Raw genomic sequence first — 25,870 nt, 5'->3', positions numbered from 1 at the left:
CCGTCCTACATGAATTTCCGTGGAAACCGATATACAATAGTAACTTGAGATATATAAATACTATTTAAAGCTTAACTAACAGCTATGGTGATACTGAAGTACGATATAAAATTCGAGAGATATGTACCACGTGAATTGAGAATGAGAATATAATTAATGAATTATCCTAAAACTAAAAAAACATGAACCCGACCATGTACGTTCAAAGTATAAACAGTTAAAAAACATGATAATTTCTCGAAAAAGGCGTTACGAGTTGTAGGAATCATAGGATTAAACGACCGTGTCAAAGTTCGATGTGACTCACGTTCGGGGTCAAGCTCGAACGTTGCTAAAAAAAATTATAATAATACATGGTATCATCACACCTGTACCACATATGCCAAAACATATTAATCGAAGAGAGACGTACAATGTATAGAAACAAGGCGGATATATATGCAGGGCGTGATTGATTGTGAAGGAGGAATCCCCACACAGATCTGTATTCTGTAGGATACCCAGAAATCCATTGGGATTCCTCGTATAAAGGAAAAGGGTATCCCTTTCGATACCTGCTGTACCACCATTCTGTCATTCATTCCTTAGTTTCCAACGAGGATAAATCCATGTAGTTATACGCAGTCGACAAATATCGTCCCTTGCATTTGGACTTTCTCGAAGTGTATTTGGGAGACAGGCAAACACTCAAGATGTTTTAGTGTGCGTGTATGTGTAAATGGTGTGAGTGAAAAATAGAGAGAATTGTGAGAAAGAAGATGTTGGAATTCAGATATGGAAGTTGCTATCCGAAGGCTGTGGTGAGAGTGAATGTGGGTCTGGCTTCTGTTGATGGTGTGATTGCAATTCTTGCATTTTGTCAGGTATTTCTTGTTTTACTTATTGGTTTATGTTTTAATTCCGACAATTCTTGTTTTTCTTTCTTTTATGTATATGATGATGATGATTTTGTTGCTACAATACACGCTTTCTTGTTCTCGAAAATCTGGCATCTGAACAGTATTTTCTTATAGTCTCGGACGAGGGTAGATGTGTACACTACGCATTTGTCTAAATCTTGCTTCTTGCATTGGGTTTTCATGAGTAGTGTTTGTGTGATACAAATGAACACGATTTCGAGAATGCGTGTTTGTTTGAATGACACAAAAGTGAAAGAAAGGTTTTCCGAACCATGTGGGAATTAAGAGACGTGAGTTTCCAACCAAAGGCTGTAGGGGGATGGTTTGTGAGTCTAGTAGCGCAGGCCCCATCGCTCAAGTGAAAATTTCTTATCATTTCACGTGTAAATTATCTGAATATCCAAGTTTCAGCCAACTCAATATATCAAATTGACAGTGTGATTTCAATTCTTGTTTTTTATCATGGGATTCTTACCATGTAAGTTTTTCCATGTGAACGGTGTCTACATCTTCTTCACCAAGGGTTTTTTTATATTAAATATGTGTCTAAGTAAGTATTCAAAAGACATTTTCATGCTAATGTTATGACGTGGTTAGAATTCAAAAAAGAAAAGTATTATTGCTGTGTGCTGCATTGATTATGGTTGTTTTGTATGATGCCATTGGTATCCACGAAATTTGATGGATGTTTTCTGCTGAATCTCTCACTCAAATACTCGATAGCTTCCAAATATCTCAGGGAAGTTAGTAATATCTGTCAAAATGCCTCAGCTACAGACTGTATTAGTATATTACACGCGTAATTTGTGACATAATGTCTGGTAAAATACCTCAGTAAGCAGCAATGGCTTCTCTTTTAGAGAGGGTTTTGTGTCTTTGAAATTTTACAGCCAAACACGATTCAACAAAAATTCCAAGTTTATAATTTTTTGGTTTATGCCTGTTTCATTTATCCTGATCTTATATATTTTTTTAGCGTACTTATTTCTTGCTTGTCTTTCCTCCAACATTGTACCAGTTGATGAGGATTCATTCAAGGAATTCAGAGGCTGGCTGGACCCGCCAAAAAGTGAGTAATCATATGATTTATACGACTCTTTAACTTGTCACCTGTCTATTTCACCATACAATGCAAACCTTACTTGACCAAGAAAATTTCAGTGAAAAGCAAACACTGTTCTTCAATTTTCTCTTGTTACTGGATAAGATGACTACAGTGAAATCTTGTTCCGCAGTCAATGTTAACTAAGCAATTGATTGTTTCCATTCTTCCCACCAATAACACGAAGAACATGTGTCTTGTGCATGAGTACCCATTTTGCTCTAATACTTGATACAAAAGAAAAGTTTAGGCTCTAAAATACTAATTTTAATTTTGTGTTTTAGATGTCTATAAACTACAACATGTCTCTATAATTGTCTCATCGTGTTTAATTTAGATGTCGGCTGATTAGATTGCATTTTTTATTGCAGGTCTTTCATCTAATGATTGGATCCTCCAACTTAGGTTAGAATAACTAGCTTTGGGATTATATTTTCGTTTTACAATTTCTTTTAGTAGACGCAGTTTGATGTGCCATATATATACAACCTGAGTTCTTGCAATCTCATTATTTTACATATTTAGAATGCATTTCTCATCTCAAACGATGCATAGGATTTGTTTCATACAGTAAATTTGCAGTTGTACTAATTCTGTTCTGAAGGTTCTTATCTATTGCTTCAACTATAACAGCTAGGGCGAGGAATATCTGGAATAATTAATGATATGGTCTATTTAGGGACTTTGCCAGTTTGTTTACAGATTAGCAATAAGAGGGGAAGATGAATGCTAGCGCTTACAGGTTTTCCAAGTAGTCAAAGTGCTGTGGGTGCTATTTTATTATAATGATGGTTTTGATTATAGAAATATCCCAACAATAACTACACCTTTTATCTTGTAATAAATTTATTTATCCCTGTCTTGAAGTTTCTCTTAATTTGAGCAGCTTCTCGTTCTGGATTATGACGACTTCTGGTATTTTACATTTCTTGGCAGGCTACTTCCTTTATTTTGTGTTAAATCTTGTTGCTGCTTGCAAGGGTTGGAGTTACTGGTCACATTCTTGTGGTTTCATTGTCATGTGTAAGAAAATTACACTCTACTTGGGTAATTAAGAAGGTTAAGATGCGTGATGACTGTACAAGGGATGTTTACTTCAAAATTTCCCCTTTCAGCTCTCCCCAAAATTCTGTTTGTTGCAGCTTTTCTTCTACTCTTGTCATTCTGGTAAGTTGACGTTTGCTTGATAAATTATGACTTGAGTTCAGTCGCAGTATTTTTATGGTACATAATATTTCACGTGCTCACAATTTCAGTAAAATATATAAAGGCGTTTGCTATATGCACAGTCTAGCATTTCCGATGTGAATGAGAACCCTTCAGCGCAATGCAAAGAGCAGCATTATTTCTATTATAACTAAAGATACCTATCTACACATGTTTTTTAAAGAATGCTAAAATGGTATCTGTTCAAATAAATTACGTCTAGTGTGTTCTGAATATTTATAATTATGTGGTGAGAATACAGTTCATAAACAATTACCTTCTGATATTATGATATTTATTATTCTTATTATTATTATTTATTCTGTCAGGCGTCAAGATTTCTCAAGGAGATCAACTAACATTCTACATATAACAGAGAGTATTAAAACAACTTTAGTTAGTTTAAGAGCTTCTTGGACAAGAAGTTGTTTATTTGCAATTTCATTCTTTAGATGATACTCTGACAGTCTGTTGTCCTATAGTGGATTGTGCTTCTATTATTTATAGTATATCAACGAATCTCGCCTTAATGTTGTTATGAGCGTCCACTACGTGTTTGATGTCAACAAATATACAATGGGAAGATAAACATCAATTCAAATGAGGATTTGCAGGGTTGACCTTTGTCATCAGTCAAATGATGATGATGAAGATGAAGAAAGCCCTCGAGAAGTTCTTCTGAAAAAAAGGAATAAAGCAGATCCTACTGCAAACAGTAGTAGAGATTGTTGCTCCTTTAGGCCGACTCGTGTTGGAAGCCGGCAGAAAGTTGCGATTTTGGTATACAAGCAATTTGAGCACTACACTCTTTTAATCTTTATTGCAGCAATCTTTTGCTTTGTCTGATCTCAAAATTTTCAACAGGTTACTATTTTGGTTTTTGCAATAATGGTTGCTTCTTCTGTGCTTATCTGGATTGGCATGGGAATGAATCCAATTGATTCAGCAGTTGTGGCGCAGGCATGTATGCTTTGCCCTTTGTTTTCCTTGTGTCAAATATGTTTGATCTATTACCGTATATTATATAAGAGGGCTCTCAGATAACCGGAAGTTTGTATTTATCTTGCAGGTACATGTAGATCTCATTGCAATAGCTGTTCTTTTGCTCGGAGGAGCCTTGGCATGCTATGGTGAGTGCCTTCAGCCTAACCAACAAACTTGATTGTTTTTTCCCCTGTTTTTGGCGATAGGATTAATTTTTGTCATTTCCATGCTTTTAATATCTGGAATTAAACCTAACATCCCATTGTAAGAGCTAGGAGTTTGAGAATCATGGGTCGATTTGGTATATAACAGACTTGAACCAAAAGAAAGTAAATTTGCATATTCATCAGGGTATTGATAATGACAAACGAGATATCACTAAAGCTCACAAACTATTCGAGTTCAACAAATGAGGTCAAGCCATCTTATGCCATGGAATATCTATCGACTTGCATTTGGTAGATACATTTCCTTCATAATAACTCGACCATAGGACTTGTGCTATAAACTGTTACAAATAACACATCACACAGGAATATTGCTGAATTTGTCGAATATTCGATGGATGTACATTAAATGTGACAACCTGTCAACTGTAAGGCACATCAAAGGGATAAACTTCTAGACTAACCATTCTTACTAATACTGTGAGTTGATTTATATGGTTGCTTTCTTAGAGGAAGTCTTTTTTCTTTCCATCCGGACTGATCTTGGTAGTTATATTGCTCGTGGAATCTTGAGAATGAACAAATGCCATGTCTGACACATGGTAGACATGGACATGCTTGGATCTTGTAATCAAGAAACCTTGTTTGTTTGGTTGGTATCTTCAGAATTCCTCTTTCTTTAATCTATCTCTGAAACAAGAATCTTTTTCCATCATCTTCCTCATTATTTTCTTCGGGTTTTTGCTTTCTCTTTTTCCTGTGTTTCTTGCCCCATACTGTGTTTTCTTGTTTGAGTGTTGAGGAGGGTATGAGTCGGGATTTTCTGCTTTTATATTTGGGAATCTACAGCATTGTATGAAGGGTAACGTGTGTGAAACTGCTCATGATTGTCCATAGGTTATATGATGTCATTTCGAGAAACAAATCTGTTTTGTGATTCAGTTTACAAATTATACCTGCATTTAATTTATGCGGGTTGCCTAACTAGTAAAGAAATGAACTTTGTTACGTGGTATTTTCAATTATGAATCTTTGTGTAGTTATATATTAGAAATTCAGTGCTTTTATTCGAATCTTGATGCCTTTTTTTAATCAAACGCAAGTATGTTTTAGTATGCTTTTAATACTTAGCTGGTTTTTCAAGCGTATTCTTTTATGCCAACTTTCATTCGAATCTTTTATCATTTTGATGGCAGAAAAAGTGTTTTTTCCAAGTTTATAGATTCTGACAAAGAAGGGAACATGCCTTGGGAATCTCCGAATTATCATGGGAAGTGCTTACGATTGGTAGCCGTCTTTCATGTTATTCTGTAATTTTTCATGTGATGCGGTGAGTTGCTCTCCTCCCTTGAGATCTTGTCACTTCTAACATTACGTCACCACATTAACAATTTAGAACCGTTGAAATGGATGCGTGTGGATGATATGCTGCCACACAAGAATGCAATTCACTCAATATTTGTTTTTCAAGTGCTGTATGATCAAGAGTTCAATCCTTGCTGTCTGATTCTTCTTTCTCATGTTTTCTAATGTATTGAAACTGTCTCAAGGGATGCTCAGTAAATAATAGGAAGATGTTAACACTTACCATAGAATAAGGGTGAAATGACTCTACATTTAGAATTTTGTGTCTATCCTACGCGGGTAGTATTACTTGTAGCGGCCAAACGACACATTGAGGATTGCAATTTTGACTCCTGTTTATCATCACAACCTTCTTGAGTTTGTAATCTTTGCAAGTTAATTTTTTTTTATTTTCCAGATCTTAACTGGTTTCTATATTTCTATAGTTTATTTGGGTCGGGAGAGTTATAATGCACATTGTTGTTGCCAGAAAGAAAAATATAAAAGTGGAAGAACTGGGAAAACTTATAATGAGCGTCGGGGGCATTGCTTTTTACCAATTGATGCAAGTTTGTCAGGTCAGTGCTTCGTATTTCGTCGGTATGCACACCCAAAATGCATATTTATAGCATCTCTTCCGCAATATTTTCAAATTTTTAAGTACTCTTGGATGTGTTTTGCATATAGGCTGAGTATTTCCGTCAATTGCTTAAGCCAGTAACGTAATCTAGTTTCGGTAAGAGCTTTAGGCCATTAAGATTCACCACCTCGAGTTCCGACCGTGTAAGAGAAATTTCAAGCTTGTGAGTTACTAAGCGCATAACTAGGTACTCCAAGAGCTTTTACCTCCTTGAAGCTTCCAGTTACTTTGACCTTGAAAGTGTTTAAGTCCAAACTCATTCATAGCGATCAGCCATACTTCCATCTGGCTGGTCAAGTGGGCTATTTTATGCAAAATACTCAAAGGGCCTCTGCGTTTAACAATAGAATAGTGCCTGTGCCCTCTAGTAGTGAACCTCTCAAGCCTTTGCATGGTGTTGATATCCAACCATCTGATGCCTGCCCTAGAAATTTTGTTGTCTTCGATCAATCTAATACCAGAAGCCAGATCATTTTTCATCCCGAAATACGTTCCAAATTCTTCGATTTTGGTCTTGCTGATGATAGTGCATCAATCTTGAAAGGCAAAGATGATAGGAAGGATGCAAACTACGAGGGAAAATTTTTCTCTCTTCTGAAAGAAGATTCAGATGATATTGATGCACTTCTGAGCATGGAAGATGTAGAAAACAAAGAATATGACGATGATGAGGTGAGAACTGCACGAACAGATGCAACATATGAATGCAACTTTCCAGGTTCGTGCTCTAATTATGAGTCGCCTCCCAGAAAGAGGTCAGTACTTGGGACATCTGTGATTCACTGTAATTATAAAAAGGGTGAGAGAATGAGGACGATGGTGAAGGTATTAAGAAGAATGGTTCCTGGAGCCAAACAGATGAGTACCGTCACCGTCCTTGATGAGGCTGTTCGATACCTCAAGTCCCTTGAGGCACAAGTGCATAATCTGGAAACCGGGATTCAAAACTTGTGATCGGAGCTGATTCACCTACTAAATCAGCTGCAAGAAATATATAATTGCCCAGGTTTAATGGGCGATCATTTGTTTTCAAGTCGATAATTTGTTTTCTTGTAAGCCAGTTTCTTTACTGCCACTCCCGATGCTACTAATCAGTTATTTTCTTGATCCCAACTCGCCAGGATTTGCGACTCGTGTTGGAATTATTCTGTGTCTTGTAAGCGAGGCGTAGTATTAATCATTCTTAACTAATTTCTCGACTCTTTAACCGAAGGTGTTGATCTTCATCATAATGTGAAATCATGAAATCTTTTATGCTCCAATAGCTGGCAGAATCATTCGAAAAATCATCGGTGTGATGATAGATCCCCTGTTCCATTGAACAGCTCAACGAGAATCTAATTAATATGCAAACTACAGAAAATAACAGAAATGGAAATCTTCAGTCTCAGGTTATTGAACGCATAAATATTCAGAATGCTGCATTGCAGCAGTCACCCTTATTAGGAAAACTCGAATTTGCATTACCCACAGCCTGCAAAATCCATGAAAAATCGAGGTCATTGAGCATGTGTTTATGCTTTTGTACATTTGTATTAGTAGCCGTGGGATACTCACTAGGGTCGGTGACAACAATGATTCCCGATTTCTTGAAATCACAATTCCAAGAATGCCTCCCCTGTTTCTGGTAGTGAAGATTCATGGCAACTGAGGCATGATTCAGAAGATTGCTAGGATAAAAACAGGAGGCAGGCTCTTGGATCAAGCTGAAATCCACTACAGTACACGCAAAGTTTATGTTATCCATTAACGTCTGTTCTGTGGTCGAGGGCCTTGGCATGCACCAAGTTCCCTGAAATGAATGGAAGAAACATCTCTCTCGATGATGCGTGGAAGAATTGATACACTGTCATGATATTTTTTGAATCTTTAAATGAATGTTCTTACCTGTCCATATGCACCCATGGCAGGCTTCCGAATTCCACCTGATCCACAAAAACTTGTCAATAGTCCCCCAGTGGGAACCTCAAATTTTTATTTATTTTTTACCATCAAACTTCTTGAATGAATTATGAGAAGAAAAATCATAAACATACCTCATACAAAGAGCAAGATTATAAGAGGCAAACCAAGAAAGGGAAGCGAAAGAAACGACTTCAGGAGAACAGTGGAAGATTATTGTTTGATGTTGGGAAAAGGTGACGGAAATTTATAGAGTCCAAAGGCCGAAAGAATTCATCTAATATTTCCTAGTGGAAAGATGTATCTAGATTATCATTAGTGTCATTTATTTGCCATTTTCTTTGATTCAAAAGAGCGAATACTTATTTGGTCCGTGGATATAAAATTACGAGTTCTATGCTGAAGGCAATATACATGGGCTAAATTGTACATTATTAAAGTTCCTGGGGCCCTTCCATTTTTAATCAAATTTCACTTTGGTCCTTAAATTTTGGTGTAGTTTAATTGATTAAGAAAAGTATTGAACTCTTTTATACAAATTTTCAAAATCTAAAAACAACAAATTATATAGAGCTTTAATTTCCAGCTCGATTTATTTTGTTACCAGATTTAAAAGTTCGATAAACAACATAGACTGAAACCCAATTCATATACATACTACAGTAAGCTTTAATAATTTCGAGAAAGTAATTTATATAAAAACCTATATATTAACACCATAGATTACATTATTTAAAGAATTTTTGTCATATAACTTATGTTACACTTGGATTTATTTATTTGATTTGAAAAAAATGGAGTGAAATTTGAAATCCAAGTAAGTTTTGGTTATTCAAGCAAGTAAAATAATTTGAATTTCATTAATCCAACCATTGAATCTTTTTTTTTTCAAAACACCAAAGTAGTTAGAAAACAAATATTCCAACAAAGAACTCTTGTAACTAGCTACATACTTCTTACTTTGCATGATGGCGGCATTGACACAATATCATGTGATTTTGAATTTAATTAGAACAATATTTTTTTTTATAGAAAAATATACATAAAACTAGAAAACATGGATTCTTTCTATTTTTCTTCTGTGTCTCTCCACATGCATGATAATGATGGCGTCAACATAAATTTTAAATTTTAATTTTTTTTTGTCATATATGAATTATGTAGTCAAATAATAATGTCCATACAATATGCCGTGACAAACTCACCCATAATTTGTCTGGATATGCGAAATGTAATTTCCAGTACTGTTATTGATGGTGTACATGTGAAATATATTATATTAATGGTAGATTCATATGTTATGATCAGATTTATCATTATTTTTACTTGTGACATGTTTTTTTTTTTTTGAATAGTACATTTTAGCCTTTACTGAATAATCTGTTTGACTCAACAAATTATATAGAGCTTTTACATGTTAATTGATATATTTTGGTGTTATTTTGTTGTGGGAAGAAATTTTATTATGTTGAAGCAAATTTGAGCGAAAGAGGATATTTTTATCACATTTGAAACAGTCAAGATAAAGCTGTGAAAGAAAGACAAAAACAGAAGAAGTCCAAGAACAAGGCATGATCACACCTTGTTACTGTTCTTATGTTGTATGTGAAACTGAACATGGCAGAATTTCACCTCTTAAACGTGAAGAACAAGAAGAAGGCGCAATAATTTTTTAATCTCTTCTCAAGAACTCTAGGCTAATTAGTTTTATTTTTGATTAAATGGATATTTATACTATTTCAATTTTATCATGATTGTGATGTTTTTGTGTTTAATTTAAGATTCTTGTTTGTTTCAATTATTTGTTGATTTAAATTTAATTTTATGAAATTTGCATGTCGATAAATCTGACAATTTAATTAGATATATTATTTTCCACTGCTATCCATGAATTCAGTGATATGTAATTGTCATGAACGATTGGTACATAAGTAGCGATAGATTGGTGTGTTGCTATCATAACATATTTAATCTAAATAAATCAACGAAATTGAATCTATCAATTGCTGCTATCTCGATTGTTAGATTTTAATATAACTGTTTTCACAAAAAGAAAATATTGTCTTTAATTAATATGGAACAATGTCGTGCCCAATTGATTACTGATAAGTTTTGACTGAATGTAGGATTTGGTCAATTAAATTAGGGAAACACGATAATTTTAATTCTAAAGTTAATTGCTTGTAACTGTAAAAATAAATAATATGTTAGCCGATGACCAGTGATATAATTGAACAGTAGAAACCCCTTGAATCAGAGTTTGATAATATTAAATTTTGCATTTCACAGTTATTCTTCTTGATTTTTTATTTCTTCTTGTATGCTAAATTAGTTGTAGTATTTTATTTATTTCTAACTAAAAAAAATCCCCTTTCATTTGTTTTTCCTCGAAAGAAATCATTCTCTGTTTCCTGTGGATTCAATCATACTCATCATTATACTCAGTTTATTTAAAAAGTAAGAATTTAAGTTTTGTGGCTCAATATATGACAGCACACCAATTAATCAAACAAAAATATGCTACAAAATTTTGAAAGTAACTTCTGACATGAGACTTAGAAATAAAAATCTGATTATATTGCATGTATAATAATCTCATGAATGAATTTTGGATATTGAACGTAGATAGGTAATTAAATGCATGTGTTCTGATAAACAACAATGTAAACTATATTATTTAATTTGCACATAATTTGTCATACCATACCCAGTATAATAATACAGCAAAAAACAATGACAAATGAGGTCTCTACTCCATATATATATATATTACATAACATCACAATGTACTTAATAATAATATATCAAGTACAAAATTGTGATTCTTAGATTTTGGGAAAATAATTAGGGCACATGGGAAAATATACTTTAAAAAAAAAAACTACAGAAGATATAAAAGAAACCTCGGAACGGGTTAGACCTAGAATGTCTCATCAGGGCTCCTGCTTGGGGAAGACTGAGAATATATCTTGCAGCGTCCCATAATCACGAATCTGGTACTGTTGATTGTCACGTGCAATTAAAGTTTGCTGATGATATGCGCCGCCGCCTCCGTAGGCTCCGTAGATATTGTGAGGCATTTGATGAACAAATATTTCTTGATCAGGAAAGTTGGTGTGTAGGCCGTCCGTGTTCATTAGTGGCGGAGTTAACATGGTGGGAGGGAATATGCCGGCCACATTTCCCCGGAGACTTGTCGGAAGATGGTGGTTGTGTTGGCCTTCGTACGTCGTGATTACGATTGAAGGGTCTTGGTAGGATCTTTCGATGCGTTTCTTGACCGGGCATTTCTGAGTTGTGCATCTGTAGTAGCTTCTGCGCAAGGGGTATTTGCGCAGCTTTTGTTGTTAAGTAGTGCGGAATATTCTCCAAACAAGGAAAGCCAACAAAGAGGTTGTTTTGAAAAATAACATATGTATAATTGTTGACTACGATTGCCTGAAATCTTTATTACAATTTCACCCTAGGGTTATTGTGTTCAAACTACAAAGATGCATGTAATCATTTTTCAAAGGGTCATTTTTCCTTGAAGTGTATAAATTTGGTTATTACAATATATACCGACTGAAGTATAAATGTTTGCATATACATCTTTGAGTTCGTTCCCTATTGAAAATAATGATGTATGCATGCAAGTTGTTAGGTTTAAGGTTGAATACAAGCAAATTGATAGTGAATCATGAACATTTAGAGTGTGATTATAGCAGGAAACTCGATTAATTGCCAAGATATTATCATTTAATTAATTGAACCTTGGATAGGGGCTATTCTTGACAGCCTTTTGTCCATATTTTCTCCATCTGTATCCATCTTCCAAATGATCAACTTCACTCTTCGTCATGAAAGCAAATCTGGGCTCCCTTTGCTTCTTCTCTCCTTTCTTCTTACCTTTGGAACCCCTTCATTCATCAATTGGTAACAATGATTAACTTTAATTTCCACGAAAAATAGTAAAAATAAATATAAATAAACATATAAGTACTCTTTTTTAGAGCTGCTGTCTTCTCCATCTTCAGGGTTCTCTTTTTTACCATCTGATTTCTTGTTTTTGCTCACATCTTCCTCACATGCTACTGCCTCAGTGGAAGAAGAGGAAATGGAGGAGTTGGGCGTGGTAGGGTTTTCACCACCGCGTTCACCGTCCACCACCGGTTTCTGCTCCTCCTTCACGGTGTAAAACACCTCAGAAGACGACCCAAATGAACCCTGAACGTTCTGATCAAAGCTTCCATGCAAAAACCCGTTGAAACTCAGGTAACTACTAGACTGATCAATCATTTGCTGTCTCTGAACAGATGGGTTCTGCATATATGCGGAAGAGTTTCCTGCGCCGACGTTGTTGCGTCCATGATCGATGTGATCTTGAAAGGGGTGGTGATAGTAAAAGTTGTTGAAATTTTCAGACATGGAGATTCAAGAAAGAAGAATTAAATAGGGTTGCAGAGGAGGAGGTTAGGAGGATTTGACAATTTGAGCAAATTTAGCTTGTGAAATCTTTCTATTTAAACTTTGACGAAGGAGATTGAGGTCAGTAGCTATTATTTTTTATGGGTCCCATTTAATAAAGTTTTTTTTGACAAAATTTAATAATGTATTCTGAGTCACTCCTTGTTATTTAATTACCAATTCCACCTAGCTAGATGGACAGTTCTATTATTGATTGATAAAAATTTTTTTTTATACTATGAATAAAATATTAATTGATTATATATTTCATATAAAATAAAATATTATATATGTGTCAAAATGTATTAGGTATTTCAAGATTGAAGCAATGAGTATAATTTGGGTATTTTAGCAGTTGAGCAAGGTAGTCTTTGTTCGCGAAACGTCAATGTTTCCGAAAAATGGTTAACCTTGTGGCCTTGCACGTGTCCACACTGATGCACCGCCTTTTGACCATAGCCGACGCATCTTTGGCACGTGGGAGATGCTCTTTGGTTCTCCTGAGTTTGGTATTCGCACATAATTCATGCATGGTCCTAATACTCGCCGACCAAGAAACATATTGCTGTGTTCTTATTTTGCTATTATTACAGTGCACAAATTAAATCACTTAATTTAAATTATTTAATGATTTTAAATAAATCTAATATATAGTAATATATGTCACGTTTACATTCAAACGTCGGGCACGTACGATCCATCGGCTTACCATGTCACATCGCAATTAATATATCAAAATAGAGTTCAGCTTTAATTTCTTTTTCGGTACATTTTCATTGGCCTCCGTATATAAATTATTAAATTAAATACTCTTTGAATTTTTATGTTATTTCCTTTTCACAATCTCGTGTAATAATTATAATCCTAAAATATTTTGGTCAAACTCAAATCGCTACTAATCTTACAACCAAGTGTTACCGTTTGGAGGGATATATACCGACAATTAAAGGAGAATTATCATATATGAACGGAACCTTTTTGGCTACTCAGTTATTAAATTACATATTTAGATTAATATGGTTTAATTTATTTCCTAAAATTCTTGCTATTTCTTGAATATACGCGTATCATATCTCAATTTTATGAAACGGATTTTAAATCCAATCCGACTTATGTAAAAATATAACTTTTCACTTTAGATCTAGACTTGATCGATCCGTCTCACATGAGACCTACTCTTTTTTTAAAACTTTTAAACTACTATGTTATATACATGCATATTTCATCACATTATTCGAGTCGATTGCTTAATGAACAACTAGCAAATTACCACATAAGTATGGTAGCATAATGCAATACTTGCGTCCATGAGCACGCGATAAATACATATATATATATATATATAATTAAAAAAATTATGTGAAAAATATAGAAATTATATTAAAAATCTAAAAATAGCTTTTTATGATATTTTTTTTTATGTCTTGCGCTTTTAAAAATAAATATGAACAAAATTTTTTTTTTTTAAATTCTTCTGATTTTTATCTCAAAGACACATATCTGATATATCATAATATCAATGATAATGTGGTTAAGGTGATTCTATTGAATAAAGAATCGAGTTTTGGGATATTGTTATAGGAAATTACGTGTATTTTAGGTTTTCTAAAAAATAGATCATGACATTGTTTTGTCTTTATGAAAACTCATTTTAATAATATAGTATAAATATATATTTATATGGATAATGTAATGTACTTTGTTAATTTAGATGTTAAAAATAATAATTCAATTTTAGAGAGGAGATATTTTTTAAAATTTGAAAAAATATATATATAAATTTTAGTTAATCTATAATAAAATGGCATATTTTTTTGGAAAATAATATCGAATAATTCGCTTGTAGGAATTTTCCCATGAAAAGAAAATAAATAAGGAAGGGGCATGAGATTATTGACCGTCGATATGTGTACGTAAATGTCCTTCGGTATTTGATTCCGACCAAGTCCCAATCACGGCAGAATTAAAAGATGGCAGATAATATTTCTATATAATTTTGTACTGCAAAATGGATCTTTCAGGCATCTACCACACCAATCTCTCATGTTCAATATATTTTATTTTTTTTAAAAAAAATTGAAATATTTCATTAATATCAAATTCGTCATATTTATTATATATTTATTTACTAAAAAAAAGGGATCGACTTTCATTTATCCAAAGTTTGGTTAATAATGTTACAATGTGATAAATATTGGACCGCAAAGTCTAAAGTTATTTGTTGAAAAAAGTGATTTAAGTAAGCTGATGACTGATTCAATGGTCTCAATTTCCAGCAAATATATAAATAATGAATAAGACATACAAAGTATTTTAATAATATTATCTTCGTGGAGTCACACTCACTCGAATTTTATATCATTTCTCCATTTCCTCATATTACCGTTTTATTAATTAACTATTGACATTTTCCCCCTCCTAGTAGGTTTTTTCCTTTTGATTTTTCCATGAAATGAAACCCTTCGTAGGAATCTCGTGACTTTGGGGGTTATGAACTGCATAAGTTATTTATCTCTATATCACTAGTGACTTTTGTATATTTATTTATTTATTTATGATTATATTACATCTATTTATTAAAAAGAAATTCCCTTTTCAAATAAATATATTACGGTACGATCTCCTCTCCCACCATCCATCATGTATCATGTTCACATATTTGGTTTTCATTTACATGTTGGTCAAAAAGAATAATCAACTGATCCAAATATTCAATTTGACTTTAGAATTGTGATGTAATAAGTTTCAACTAAGTAGCAGTGAGCTTTCATCCACGACAAAAGTTCAGTCGTCTTTAATTTCCTCGCTATTTACGATTCTAATTTTGAGAACTCTATTATGATTATCTTTTGTATTCAATTATCCGCTCTTACACAATCAAGTCTAACACATTTTTTTTCGGTCTCACACTTTGTATTATATCAATTTCACCAAAATGTTCGTCGTATCAGCTTGAATAATTTTCGCAATTTAACATAAAGTTACTCAACTCATCAATTTAGATCAGTTATAATTTCATCAGTTGTTGATCTAATCACGAGACAATTTTTAAGTAGTCTCAAAGAGATCCTAACATTAGAAGTGCATGTGCTACGAGCTAGCTAGCTAAAAGGTGTTCACATCCAACATCCAATTGTTCATCAATTATATATATNTTAAACACTTAGAATTATATACATATGACAACTGAAGATTATATGTTTAATAATTTGACATTTTAATAAAATACATTTTGTTACATTTTATGTATTATAGATATACAATTAGAAGAGGAACCAAAGTCAATGTCCACAATCATTATATTCCATCTACTCCACTTGGAATGTAATGAACAAGTCAACAATTTTTTTTTTGAACATTTTAAAGGCTAATTGCTTCTGAATTTACGTTTAATTTTGGTGAATAATTAATAAAGAGATAGACTAGTGATTTTGACTTTTATAAAAAACACCCACGTTTAATTACATTGAAATCCCACAAACCATGTCTCCACTCCCATTGTATAAAATTTTAAAATAAAAAAATCCCACAAAATATTTGTCCCCACTCCCATTGTATGAAATTAAAAATTAAAAAAAATCCCACAAACTATATACAAATTAAATAATAAAGCAAGTAAACCCTTTTAACGATAAATATTTATCTTTTAAAAAAATAAATGAATTAACCCTCATCATGTTCTCAATTCCGTGGGTGGAATTTTTTCAAATTTATTTCAATAGAATTTTTTTTCTTCCAAATTTCATAAATATTATATTACATAATCTTGAATGTTTTTTTTTTTATCGATTTACTTTTAATGTTTTAATACCATCCATTTATATAGATATAAATATTAACATTAATTAATAACTACCGAGAGAGAGTGTGTGTGTGTATGGGGACCTTTTTTAAACTAAGACTAAATGATAGTAGGCAAATAATAATATGTTTTTAATGATGATCCTTTGCTACTTGTAAGAAATGAGAACAAGACTTGGTCCACCAAATATATACATATACAGTTTTGATATACTATACACTCAACTATCGTACATGCTAAAATCATGCATCATCGTATCAACCTAAAAATCATAACGAACAATCACTTCGGAAAGACGGTAGAAACACGAGAATTAAGTCCTAAACATCTATCGATTTGCATAATCCCAAGCACGAGACAAACAGGATTGAAGAACACAAAATCTAATTACTCGACGAAGCAGGAGTTAAGAAGGTCACCCCAAAATCATTGCTCCCCCGGCGACGGCGCCCATCAGGCCGCTGCCGCCTGCAGTGTGATTTTCTGGTTTCCACTCTGTCGTGTTGGGCTGGGTTTGTTACTTTGCACGCACTGCTGCTCGTGTTTTGAAAAGGTATAATTTTATTTTATTGTCTCAACTTTAATATTATTTATTACATTATCTGATAAATAATTAGCAAAAAATAATTAACAATGCCTGCTTCATATATATAAAAAATTTATGTTAAATATTTTTTTTTGCAAAAAACGACGAAGTTGTAATTTAATGTTAAATAAGTTTTCACTAAATTAATCAAGAATAAGTTTCTTATTAGACGATTTCACGAATTATATCCGTGAGACGTATTAATTCATTTCATATTTAAAAGAATAATAATATTTTTGACATAAAAAATAATATTTATTTATAAAATCAAAGTGGAGATCCATCTCACAAAATTGACCCATAAAACAGTTTTCCAAAATTTTTTATGATCAATTAACCAGTGGCTATTAGAAAATCTCTACTTTAATTAATAGTTAATTATATACTACAGATATTAAAGCCAATTATATTGTATATTATGGTTTTTTGACAAAAATGTCATACATTATTAATAATTTTACGTCTTACTAAAATTAAAATGTAAATATATTAACATAAAAGATTATTTTTTATTTTAAAATTTAAGTTTATTATAATTAAATTAATTTATAAGTGTAAACTAGACACACACACATAAAGATTGCTAGTTCAAACGTCCAAGTTCACCAAATCGCTTTAGCTCAATAAAATTATGTGAACCGCGACATAGCGAATTTTCATAAAGGGCAACCGCAAAAATTTGAAATAAAAAACATCCAATAAGCGAGCATTCACGTGAAAAAATCATGCCATTGTCATCACCAAAGACAGTCGACTGGAACACAACAAAATTCCAATACATCAACGTTGATGTTCAGTCAACAAAAAGCAGTCTGGTAATTCTTACTGTATGTTACAACACTACATTCCAAAAATCCAATCTAAACAAGGTGTTTAGAAATTAAATTATAAATCCACTAATACCTCAAAACAAGATTTGACAGATTAAAACATCCATACAGGAAACTCTAAAGATAAAAATCTGAGATTTTAAAGATAATAAAAGAACCTTTACCAAACATGCCTAATAATGTTGTATCGTCTGGCAAACATAAAACTTCTTCAAACAACCTGCAGTAAGGTATTCAAAAACTGTGAAAGACACACGGGCAGCAAGAATAAGGTTCTTGACCCATATGTTGCATTGATTGCAGGATATTATTCAGCCAGTCATTTCCAAGGCTGTTTGTAGCCGTAAAACCAAAGCCTTTCATTGGTAAGCTCCATTACCATAGCCAATCTTTATCAAGGTTTTCCAATTTCAATACCGACATTGTCCATGATCTGAAACGCAAACTGTCTAAAAAGATCTGCAGTTTCACTCACATCAACTAGTTGAATAAGGTCCTATATGCTGAAAGTACGATTCCAAAAATAACAAACAGGCACCCGGTGCCAAGTAGGTACTCATATATTGTGATGCATGGCATGCTAAGATAGTATTCTGGAGCTCAAAACAATCCATAAATTCAACAAATACTTGATGATTTTCTTTTAAAATAATTTGCATACCTAGACTACCCCAAAATAAGCGACGAGCAAAATATTTAATAAGAAACTACAGATGAACTAAAGAACCTGAGACATGAACTTCGGTGCACAGATGAGGAAATAAAATATGATTCTTAGAAACACCATATCATCTGGTGATCACCCTAAAAACGACAGAAACTCAATGCATATGACCACAAAATATATTGAACCCAAAAGAATTTGTGCAGTTGCATTACTAACCTCTTTCTAAGTCAGAAAGCACGACCTAACTTGAGCTAAGCCGATGATGAGAAAAACGTGGGGAAAGGCAGTAGCGAACCAACCCAAAGAAAAACTAAAATACATCACTGCAAAAATGAAGTAGAAGACAAGGAAAGAGGGGGAACACACATACAATTGAAATAGCATTATCACAAGATATCTCGCAAAATGTTAACTTCCGAATTCTATGTACTGAGATCATTAAAGTAGATTTTCACAGTGGAAAGAAGTAATAGAGAGACGAATAAAAAAAGAATAGAGAGAATCACAGGACTATATCATTTCCCTTTGCGAACTTTATAGAGAAACAGTTACATAATATAATTTCTTTCTGTTTACTGGTATACTTAAACCATGACTATAAGATGGAGTCAGTGGTTATAACCACCCTTGAAAACCCAGTTATTTATTCTCGTTTTGTGAACGTGTATGTTCGTAGAATATTTTTTTATTTGAGATTGACATGAAACCAACTAATTTTTTCAACAGCAGCTTTAAGTTGTTAGTTTGTATGGAGAGTGTTATTGACAATGTTTACACAGGTTAAAATCATGCCATCAAGTATGGTAAGGTGTGAGATCAAACAAACACGAGGACAACCACTGCAAATTTACTTCGCACTGTATCAGGTGTTTATAGAACAGAATAAATTCAATAAGCCAGATAACAATCTCACTGTCCAGATTCCATTATGCATTGACCACTGGATATAAAGCATCACCATTTTGCCCTTGTCCATCCTTGAAAAATATTCTGTAGACATGGTTAATGCTTGGCACTTTACATAATTTAGTCGGGAATGAAAGTCATACATTTTGTTGGATGCAAGTTTTACAATATTTCACTAAAGAAACATAATTTATTGCACAGAAATCAATCCATACACATTCCGAGAAGCACTATGTCTATAGCTGTACAAGTTTTTAAAAAAGCAACCTTGTGGCCCCAACTTCTGGCATAAACTAACCTAAACAGCCAGAGAGATTTACAAATGGGTAGGAAGAAATTATGTGCATGAGTTTAATCAATGAGGATTATCTTTTATCAGTAAATAAATTCTATCAACTCAAAAAAGATAGCGGAAGCAAACAAAAAAAATCAAAAACTGTTCCTAAAAAGTTGACGAGACTGAGAGTAGTTAAAGAACTAGTGAGGATAGACGAGGAGCCCTTATTCCGTGTTACCAAATGTCATAGCAATGATGGGCCGTACATCATTCGCATCAACCAAAGTCTCTAAAAATGGAAGGAGTGAAATGAGGGCACAATCTGTCGGGTCATCAAACCAACTCCTAATAGGAATGCCGTTATTTACCTGCAGCTTGAAAACCTGAAACCATCACAAGCATAATGCTCAGTGCCAAGGATATACTTATGACATCTTTAGACATCTTTAGGATCTAACATCTAAGGAGGATCCTGCCAACTGTTTTAAAACTTCGAAAGTGTTAATGATGCAGGCATGACAAATACATGCTCATACATTATAAGCATGGCAGAAGAATCTCATAAATAGGAAAATGTAGCTTTTTAAAGAATTCAACCTCAGCTAACCCAGCAAAGTGACTTCAAGGTGAAACAGGCTCGGAAGAGGGAGGAGAAGAAGGTTAGAGGGAGGAGGAAAGGACTCTCGAGTTTGGCTTAGGATTGGTGTAAAAATGTAATCAGTTTGTACTAAACAATATAAAATTGCTCCTATTTTCAATTATGGAATGTGTTTGTTGGTTTATCTCACTTTTATTTGAATCAATATATTGTTGGTTTATCCTCACCCAGTGTATGTTTACTAATATAAAGTAATATGGTAAGGTAAATTAGTGCATTAACTTGTATTTATATTAATCATCTGGGAGGATGTCAGACGCTGTACTTAGGATAACCCTTTATACTACCTAGTAGGAGTGCACTACCTATGTGGAGCACTCAGTGTCCTCACAAGATAATTAATGCAAAGGAGTATTGATTAAACAATTTAAATCTATATTAGTTGCTACATATGGGAAAGATCCTAGGCGACAAGTTGAAACTTTGTATTAAAAATTATTGTTTTTCAATCAAAATTTCAAGGTTAGAACTGAAACAAAGACAAGCACCGTATGCAACAAGAGATGCCAATAATTTAATGAAGAACAAGGAATACAGTTTCCACCTGTGGGGAGTTATCAATTATGGCAACCTTTGCAAGATCAACCCCTAAAACAGTGAGGTCTTTCACATAATTTCCCTCTAAAATGATGCATGATTCCCGATACGCCCGTTTAGAAAAAAGCTTTCCTTCTGGATCCAGAATATCTAGGAGTTGTTTGGCATAGATGCTTTGGCTAGCTGTGAATACCATGATATCAAACATCTCTGCTACTCTTTTCAGAAAGACACCGAGGTGAGGCCTTTTTTTCACATACACGGTATACTCTTTCATGTTGAAGAAAATGGGAAATGTGAAGTCGGCATCCTCACAATAATCCAACGTGGAATGAACAAGTGTTTCTGTACACGTTAAAGGAACAAATCTTAAATCAATTTTTTTTTAAAAAAAAGACAGAAAAAAGAAACTGATCGATTCCTGGAAGTTACTTGAGCAGAAATTTGGATATCCACCTTTTAGACCACTCAATAAAGAACATAAATACAAATAATTAAAAATTGTGTGATTTCATAAGATTGACTCATTCTCTAGAGTCTAGAGCTTAAAGCGTGAAAAGGCACTTCACTTCATATTGAACTGTCAACGTACCCAGCCAAGGTTGCACAAAATGCATGAAATTTTGAAAAGTGAAAACCTCATGTAAAGTTAAAATGATCGTTGTTCTATGCTTACAAATATTAAGGCAATGCAATTACCATCCAAGTCAAGTACTAAAGTGATCCGGCGGGTTTCCTTTGTATCGGATGAATAAAGCAAAGACACATCTGCCTGGCCTGGTATATTTCTGATATACATCTGTGGATCAAAGCACTCATAATCTGGGTCATGACATGTATTTAGGTCAGCCTCCAGATCGCTGATGGATAATATCGCATAAATTTGAATTTTCTGCATCTAAGATGGCTTCTCCTGATGTTTTGCTATCATGGTCCTGTCCAACATCAAAAGTATCCTTTAAAAAAGGCAATATCCTATAATCTTCAGCCACGTCAGAAAGTAGACCAGACTCTTTGCATTTGTAATCAAGCCAGGACATAGTGTCTGTTTTATCGTCAAATATAGAATTGCCTTCAACATATGGACCAGGAAAAATACTCTCACAGATGTATAAATCTGAAGCATAGCATGCTTGAGATTCACATTGGTTTCTGCTGGTAGCATCACCACTTTCTTTGCTATCTAACTGTGGCACAAAAAGATGGTCAATTCCTGCAGAGTAATGAGATGAGTAAGATATGATATCGATAAACTTTATGTTGTGCATGCTCCCCCAATTGTAAAGGTCGATATAAAACTGTAGTATATACCTTCATCATTGCGGAAATCTAGAGACTCTAGGATGGAAGAAAAAATCGTATCCACATTTGACGTGCAAGGGGATGGTTTAGTATCCTGCATGTACTCCATACAACATAATTAAGTGTATGGCTAGTATTAGCAAATTCTTTATGTGAATTTCACCAATAAGGCTCTGAGAGGACTTCTCGGAAGCTTGTATCAAATCTCTACACTAATGAAACAGCAAAATTTATGGTAACAAATGAATTATTATAACAAAGAATGTGCTTACCAAATTATCTGCAGCTGAAGAATCAGGTTCATTGAATTGCTGCTTCTGCAAAAAATGTTCTACATCAAAAAATTCATCATGGTTGGTCCCAGGCCCTGCAATTTCCAGAGCATATACTTTATCATAAAAAGAAGCTGAGTGATAAACCAATACGTAACAAGACTTACAAATATACCGCTTGCCTACTTAATAATTTATCATGTATAGCATGAATTAGCATAGAAATATCAGCTAGAGATAGAATCTTAAAGGAGGTATACAGTCTGCAATTGCAGAGTACAGAAAAGAACTAGAACTGCCAAGGGAAGTAAAACAACATGGTGTTTTGTAAATCAGCCTTTCAATCTCCACATAACCAGTGCCCCATAAATCTTAGCCAGGTGATACCACATACAGAATCCAGCCATTTGTATGAGACACCAGAATGGCTGTGGTCCCATGTTAACTGATTTTAGATAGGTCCATTTTAAAAATCATACATGGTCACCACATAATTATTTCATGGCAAACTACAGATACAAGATTAGTTACCAGTTGGACACAAATTCCAAGCTGGAAAAGAGCTAGCAAAGCTGTGAAACTGGAACTATAAACGACATTCAGCTTTTTAGACCAAAGAAATGACAGCTTTTTGTGGAAATACGAGATCCTAGTACCCGGCCCACATCCCCATAGAAAAAGACGAGGATCGAATAACAAGCAATGGCACGTCTGGGGCAGGTAGTGGATGAAAGTCCTCTCCCATACAGTCTAGTGAGACTTAAAATACAGGATATACTCATGCTTACCACGAAAACTATTCTGAATATAAGTTCCGACTTCTTCCACATTTTGAGAAATTCTAGCAGGAGAAAGAGGATTCTCGGATATCACACATGACTTCCGACAAACATGGAGACCATTTTTTTCAGCAAAACAGCCTGTGGTTGACTTGGTTTTCATTCTCAATGATGGCATTTGATCTGTATTTATGATATGTATAGCAATACTGAATCAAAACCCCCTTTCAGGTAACAAGAATCACAGAAGACTGTGAGGGGAACAAACACTTTCCTATACAATCAGATCAGCAACAAGTGACTGCAAGGAAAACACAAGTTTCCATAAACGGATGTTTCACAATATAACCCAAATAAATAAGGCAGTTGACAGAGAAAATAGAACAATCAGGATTGATTCCCTTGAGGAAGAGCACAAATATAAAAATAGATTTAGGAGGTTCCACATAAAAAAACAGGCTTACGAGATTACAATATAAAAAAAAGGATTATCGGGTTACATATATAAAAAAGGTTTACAAGTTTAGTGACTCATAATCAATACTATACGTACAAGAGCAAACTCTTTAACACAAAGAAACTACCTTTCAAGTCCCAGTGTTGGTAGATTAGTATGTCAGGACACGACAATAACTTCGTGTACCGAAGAATCTGACAACAACATCCCATTCCAACTCAGTTTAGGGGAAAATATGTTAAATTATTAATGGATTTTCAATACTACACATAAGACTACCCTAGTCATTTGGATTAGCTATTTTTGTAACAGATAATGAAGGTGTTACTCATGTGAGTCTATTGGGTAAAATATTGGTTGTGCAGGTCAGCATGCCTACGCATGACCTTATATAGCTTTCGAATCCTTATAGTCAAGACATCACTTGTCACTAAATCTTCCAAATCATCAGCAAATTTCAGAAAACAAGGGTGAAAAACGAGAAAGGATTTTGTTTCAGCTGTGTCAGCATTCAAAATCTGCAGCTCTTCAAGTGCAAAACATGCCAGGTCAACATTTAGATGCATTAAAAAATTATTTTGTTCCAAAAAAAAATTTAATCAGCCCAAGTACGAATGAAATTATCTGATATAGTAGGTAAAACTTAAAAAAAAATCAACATTGCGAGCTTGTGGATAACTCACAATTACAGTAACAATTTACGCTGTATCAAAAACAGAATATTACCTACTTCCGACCGTCATTAGCTGAAGGGAAATGAAGAAATATCTAGGTTGATTACTTTCAAATCAAACAGAGACCCATGAAATATTCAGTTAGATCTGAAGGACATCACAGTGTTAAATAAAGGCGATAAGCAAAAAAGTCTACAATGTACATGTTTTCACCCACTTTGGACCGTATCTTTGACTCGAATAACTAGTACAATCTTCACGTAAAATAAGAGAACACCCCTAACCTATCTAGCCGGAAACCCAAAAGTTTCCGCCAGAAAGCATAAGAATCTAAAGCACAGCAGTAAAAAATTTCGAGTTCCTTCCAAGAGAACCCAAATTATTCAAGAAAACCCCCAAGGAAAAGAAGTCAATCCAACTCAAGCAAGGACTTTATTCACGAAGAATAAATTTGAAATTAATAACAAAACGAGAAATTAAATGTCTTTCAATCCGGTGACAAAACCCTAATCGAAAAATCAGAATTCGCAAAGCACAATAACACGAAGCAAACCCGTAAAACCGTCAAAGATCTTTCCCATATAACCCAAACTATTCAAGAAACCCCGAGAAAATGGAAGTCAACCCATCCAAACACTTCCCCCAGAACAAACAGTTAAGTCGATAAAACATAGAAATCCACAATTCACACTTACTCCACAATTCAAACCCCGAGCAACTAAAACATCAGCATACAGGAATTCAACACTCGCGACCCAGAACTCAATGATCACAGCAACGCACACAAAAATCGTTTTCACTTCATGAGTGTATATGCAAGTAAATTGTCTGGTGTGCAGCGAAACACATACTTCTTTAGCACGATCAAAGTTTGATATTGCCTGCCAGTTTACCTGTGGAACACCAAGTCTCCTCCCCCCTTCTCTCTCTCTCTCTCTCTCAACGCGCTTTCCCCCTGTAGAAATTGGTTTGCATGCGCGTATTTATACCCAGAGGCTGCGTGCTGGATAAGTATACTTACTTTCGTGATAATCTGCAACTACAGCGATAAAGGAGAAAATTATATTTTAATCCTCATATTGTTTTATTAAAATATTTTTGTCCTTAAATATTTGAATTTTATTATATTTTAGAGTGAAAATTAACAAAATAATTTGGAAAATAAAATTTTGGCAAAAATAAAGAAGCTAAATAATATAACATCTACAATATAGATACATATTAACTATATATATGAACACAAATTTATATTAAATTTGTACATAAATTATAAGCACAAATAAAACTTAGAAAAACATATCAAAATTAACTAAAATTTGTAGTTAAAAATGTCACGGCCCAACCCACTTGTGATATTGTCTGCTTTGGTTCGAGACCTCACGGCTTTAAAATGCGTCACAAGGGATTGCTACACGCTCATTTAAATGTTTCTC

General features: G+C 33.8%; 4 protein-coding genes across 6 annotated transcripts; 2 read left to right on the top strand and 2 right to left on the bottom strand.

The window, feature by feature from the left end:
• The first annotated feature begins 323 nt into the window (after positions 1-323).
• Positions 324-5,688, top strand: LOC140978204 (uncharacterized). 2 transcript variants are annotated; one of them, XM_073443063.1, is made up of 8 exons: positions 324-863; positions 1,918-1,968; positions 2,373-2,406; positions 2,938-3,024; positions 3,117-3,168; positions 3,822-3,987; positions 4,072-4,167; positions 4,277-5,688. In XM_073443063.1, exons 1-8 carry the CDS (start codon positions 759-761, stop codon positions 4,367-4,369), a joined length of 684 nt encoding a protein of 227 aa, XP_073299164.1. In that variant the 5' UTR covers positions 324-758; the 3' UTR covers positions 4,370-5,688. The 2 variants fall into 2 exon arrangements, with proteins under 2 accessions (XP_073299164.1, XP_073299163.1); XM_073443062.1 differs by having other exon boundaries at positions 328-863; positions 1,876-1,968; positions 4,072-5,688.
• On the top strand, positions 5,555-7,549 carry LOC140978205 (transcription factor bHLH144-like). 2 transcript variants are annotated; one of them, XM_073443065.1, is made up of 3 exons: positions 5,555-5,688; positions 6,193-6,280; positions 6,887-7,549. In XM_073443065.1, the coding sequence occupies exons 1-3, from the start codon at positions 5,659-5,661 to the stop codon at positions 7,294-7,296; spliced, it is 528 nt and encodes a 175-aa protein (XP_073299166.1). In that variant the 5' UTR covers positions 5,555-5,658; the 3' UTR covers positions 7,297-7,549. The 2 variants fall into 2 exon arrangements, with proteins under 2 accessions (XP_073299166.1, XP_073299165.1); XM_073443064.1 differs by lacking the exon at positions 5,555-5,688 and having other exon boundaries at positions 5,922-6,280; positions 6,390-7,549.
• Positions 7,550-11,117: 3,568 nt separating this feature from the next.
• LOC140979310 (WRKY transcription factor 28-like) lies at positions 11,118-12,705 on the bottom strand. The gene is made up of 3 exons (XM_073444655.1): positions 12,227-12,705; positions 11,997-12,143; positions 11,118-11,559 (listed from the first exon to the last, which is right to left on the bottom strand). Exons 1-3 carry the CDS (start codon positions 12,649-12,651, stop codon positions 11,178-11,180), a joined length of 954 nt encoding a protein of 317 aa, XP_073300756.1. The 5' UTR covers positions 12,652-12,705; the 3' UTR covers positions 11,118-11,177.
• A 7,105-nt stretch (positions 12,706-19,810) lies between these two features.
• Positions 19,811-25,349, bottom strand: LOC140978203 (uncharacterized). Its single transcript, XM_073443060.1, is given in 8 exon segments — positions 19,811-20,141; positions 20,961-21,298; positions 21,653-21,813; positions 21,815-22,166; positions 22,265-22,349; positions 22,528-22,622; positions 23,316-23,489; positions 25,331-25,349. Coding segments are annotated over 7 exon segments (1,359 nt in total). The 5' UTR covers positions 23,485-23,489; positions 25,331-25,349; the 3' UTR covers positions 19,811-19,982.
• Between the last annotated feature and the right edge of the window lie 521 nt (positions 25,350-25,870).

The sequence above is a fragment of the Primulina huaijiensis genome, chromosome 6 (genome assembly GCF_012295235.1).
Source record: "Primulina huaijiensis isolate GDHJ02 chromosome 6, ASM1229523v2, whole genome shotgun sequence".
Taxonomy (NCBI): Eukaryota; Viridiplantae; Streptophyta; class Magnoliopsida; order Lamiales; family Gesneriaceae; genus Primulina; species Primulina huaijiensis.
The sequence above is the reverse complement of the archived record's forward strand: the minus strand, read 5'-3'. Positions and strand labels throughout refer to the sequence as shown.

Excerpts from the sequence above, each read along its gene's own strand:
- LOC140978204 (XM_073443062.1), top strand. The coding sequence starts at position 759 with ATGTTGGAATTCAGATATGGAAGTTGCTATCCGAAGGCTGTGGTGAGA. Across the intron at positions 3,169-3,821 it reads CTTCTACTCTTGTCATTCTG|GGTTGACCTTTGTCATCAGT; the intron begins GTAAGTTGACGT and ends GAGGATTTGCAG. Across the intron at positions 3,988-4,071 it reads GGCAGAAAGTTGCGATTTTG|GTTACTATTTTGGTTTTTGC; the intron begins GTATACAAGCAA and ends AATTTTCAACAG.
- LOC140978205 (XM_073443064.1), top strand. The coding sequence starts at position 6,652 with ATGCAAAATACTCAAAGGGCCTCTGCGTTTAACAATAGAATAGTGCCT.
- LOC140979310 (XM_073444655.1), bottom strand. The coding sequence starts at position 12,651 with ATGTCTGAAAATTTCAACAACTTTTACTATCACCACCCCTTTCAAGAT. Across the intron at positions 12,144-12,226 it reads GACAGCAGCTCTAAAAAAGA|GGGTTCCAAAGGTAAGAAGA; the intron begins GTACTTATATGT and ends TGATGAATGAAG. Across the intron at positions 11,560-11,996 it reads AAGAATAGCCCCTATCCAAG|AAGCTACTACAGATGCACAA; the intron begins GTTCAATTAATT and ends CCCCTTGCGCAG.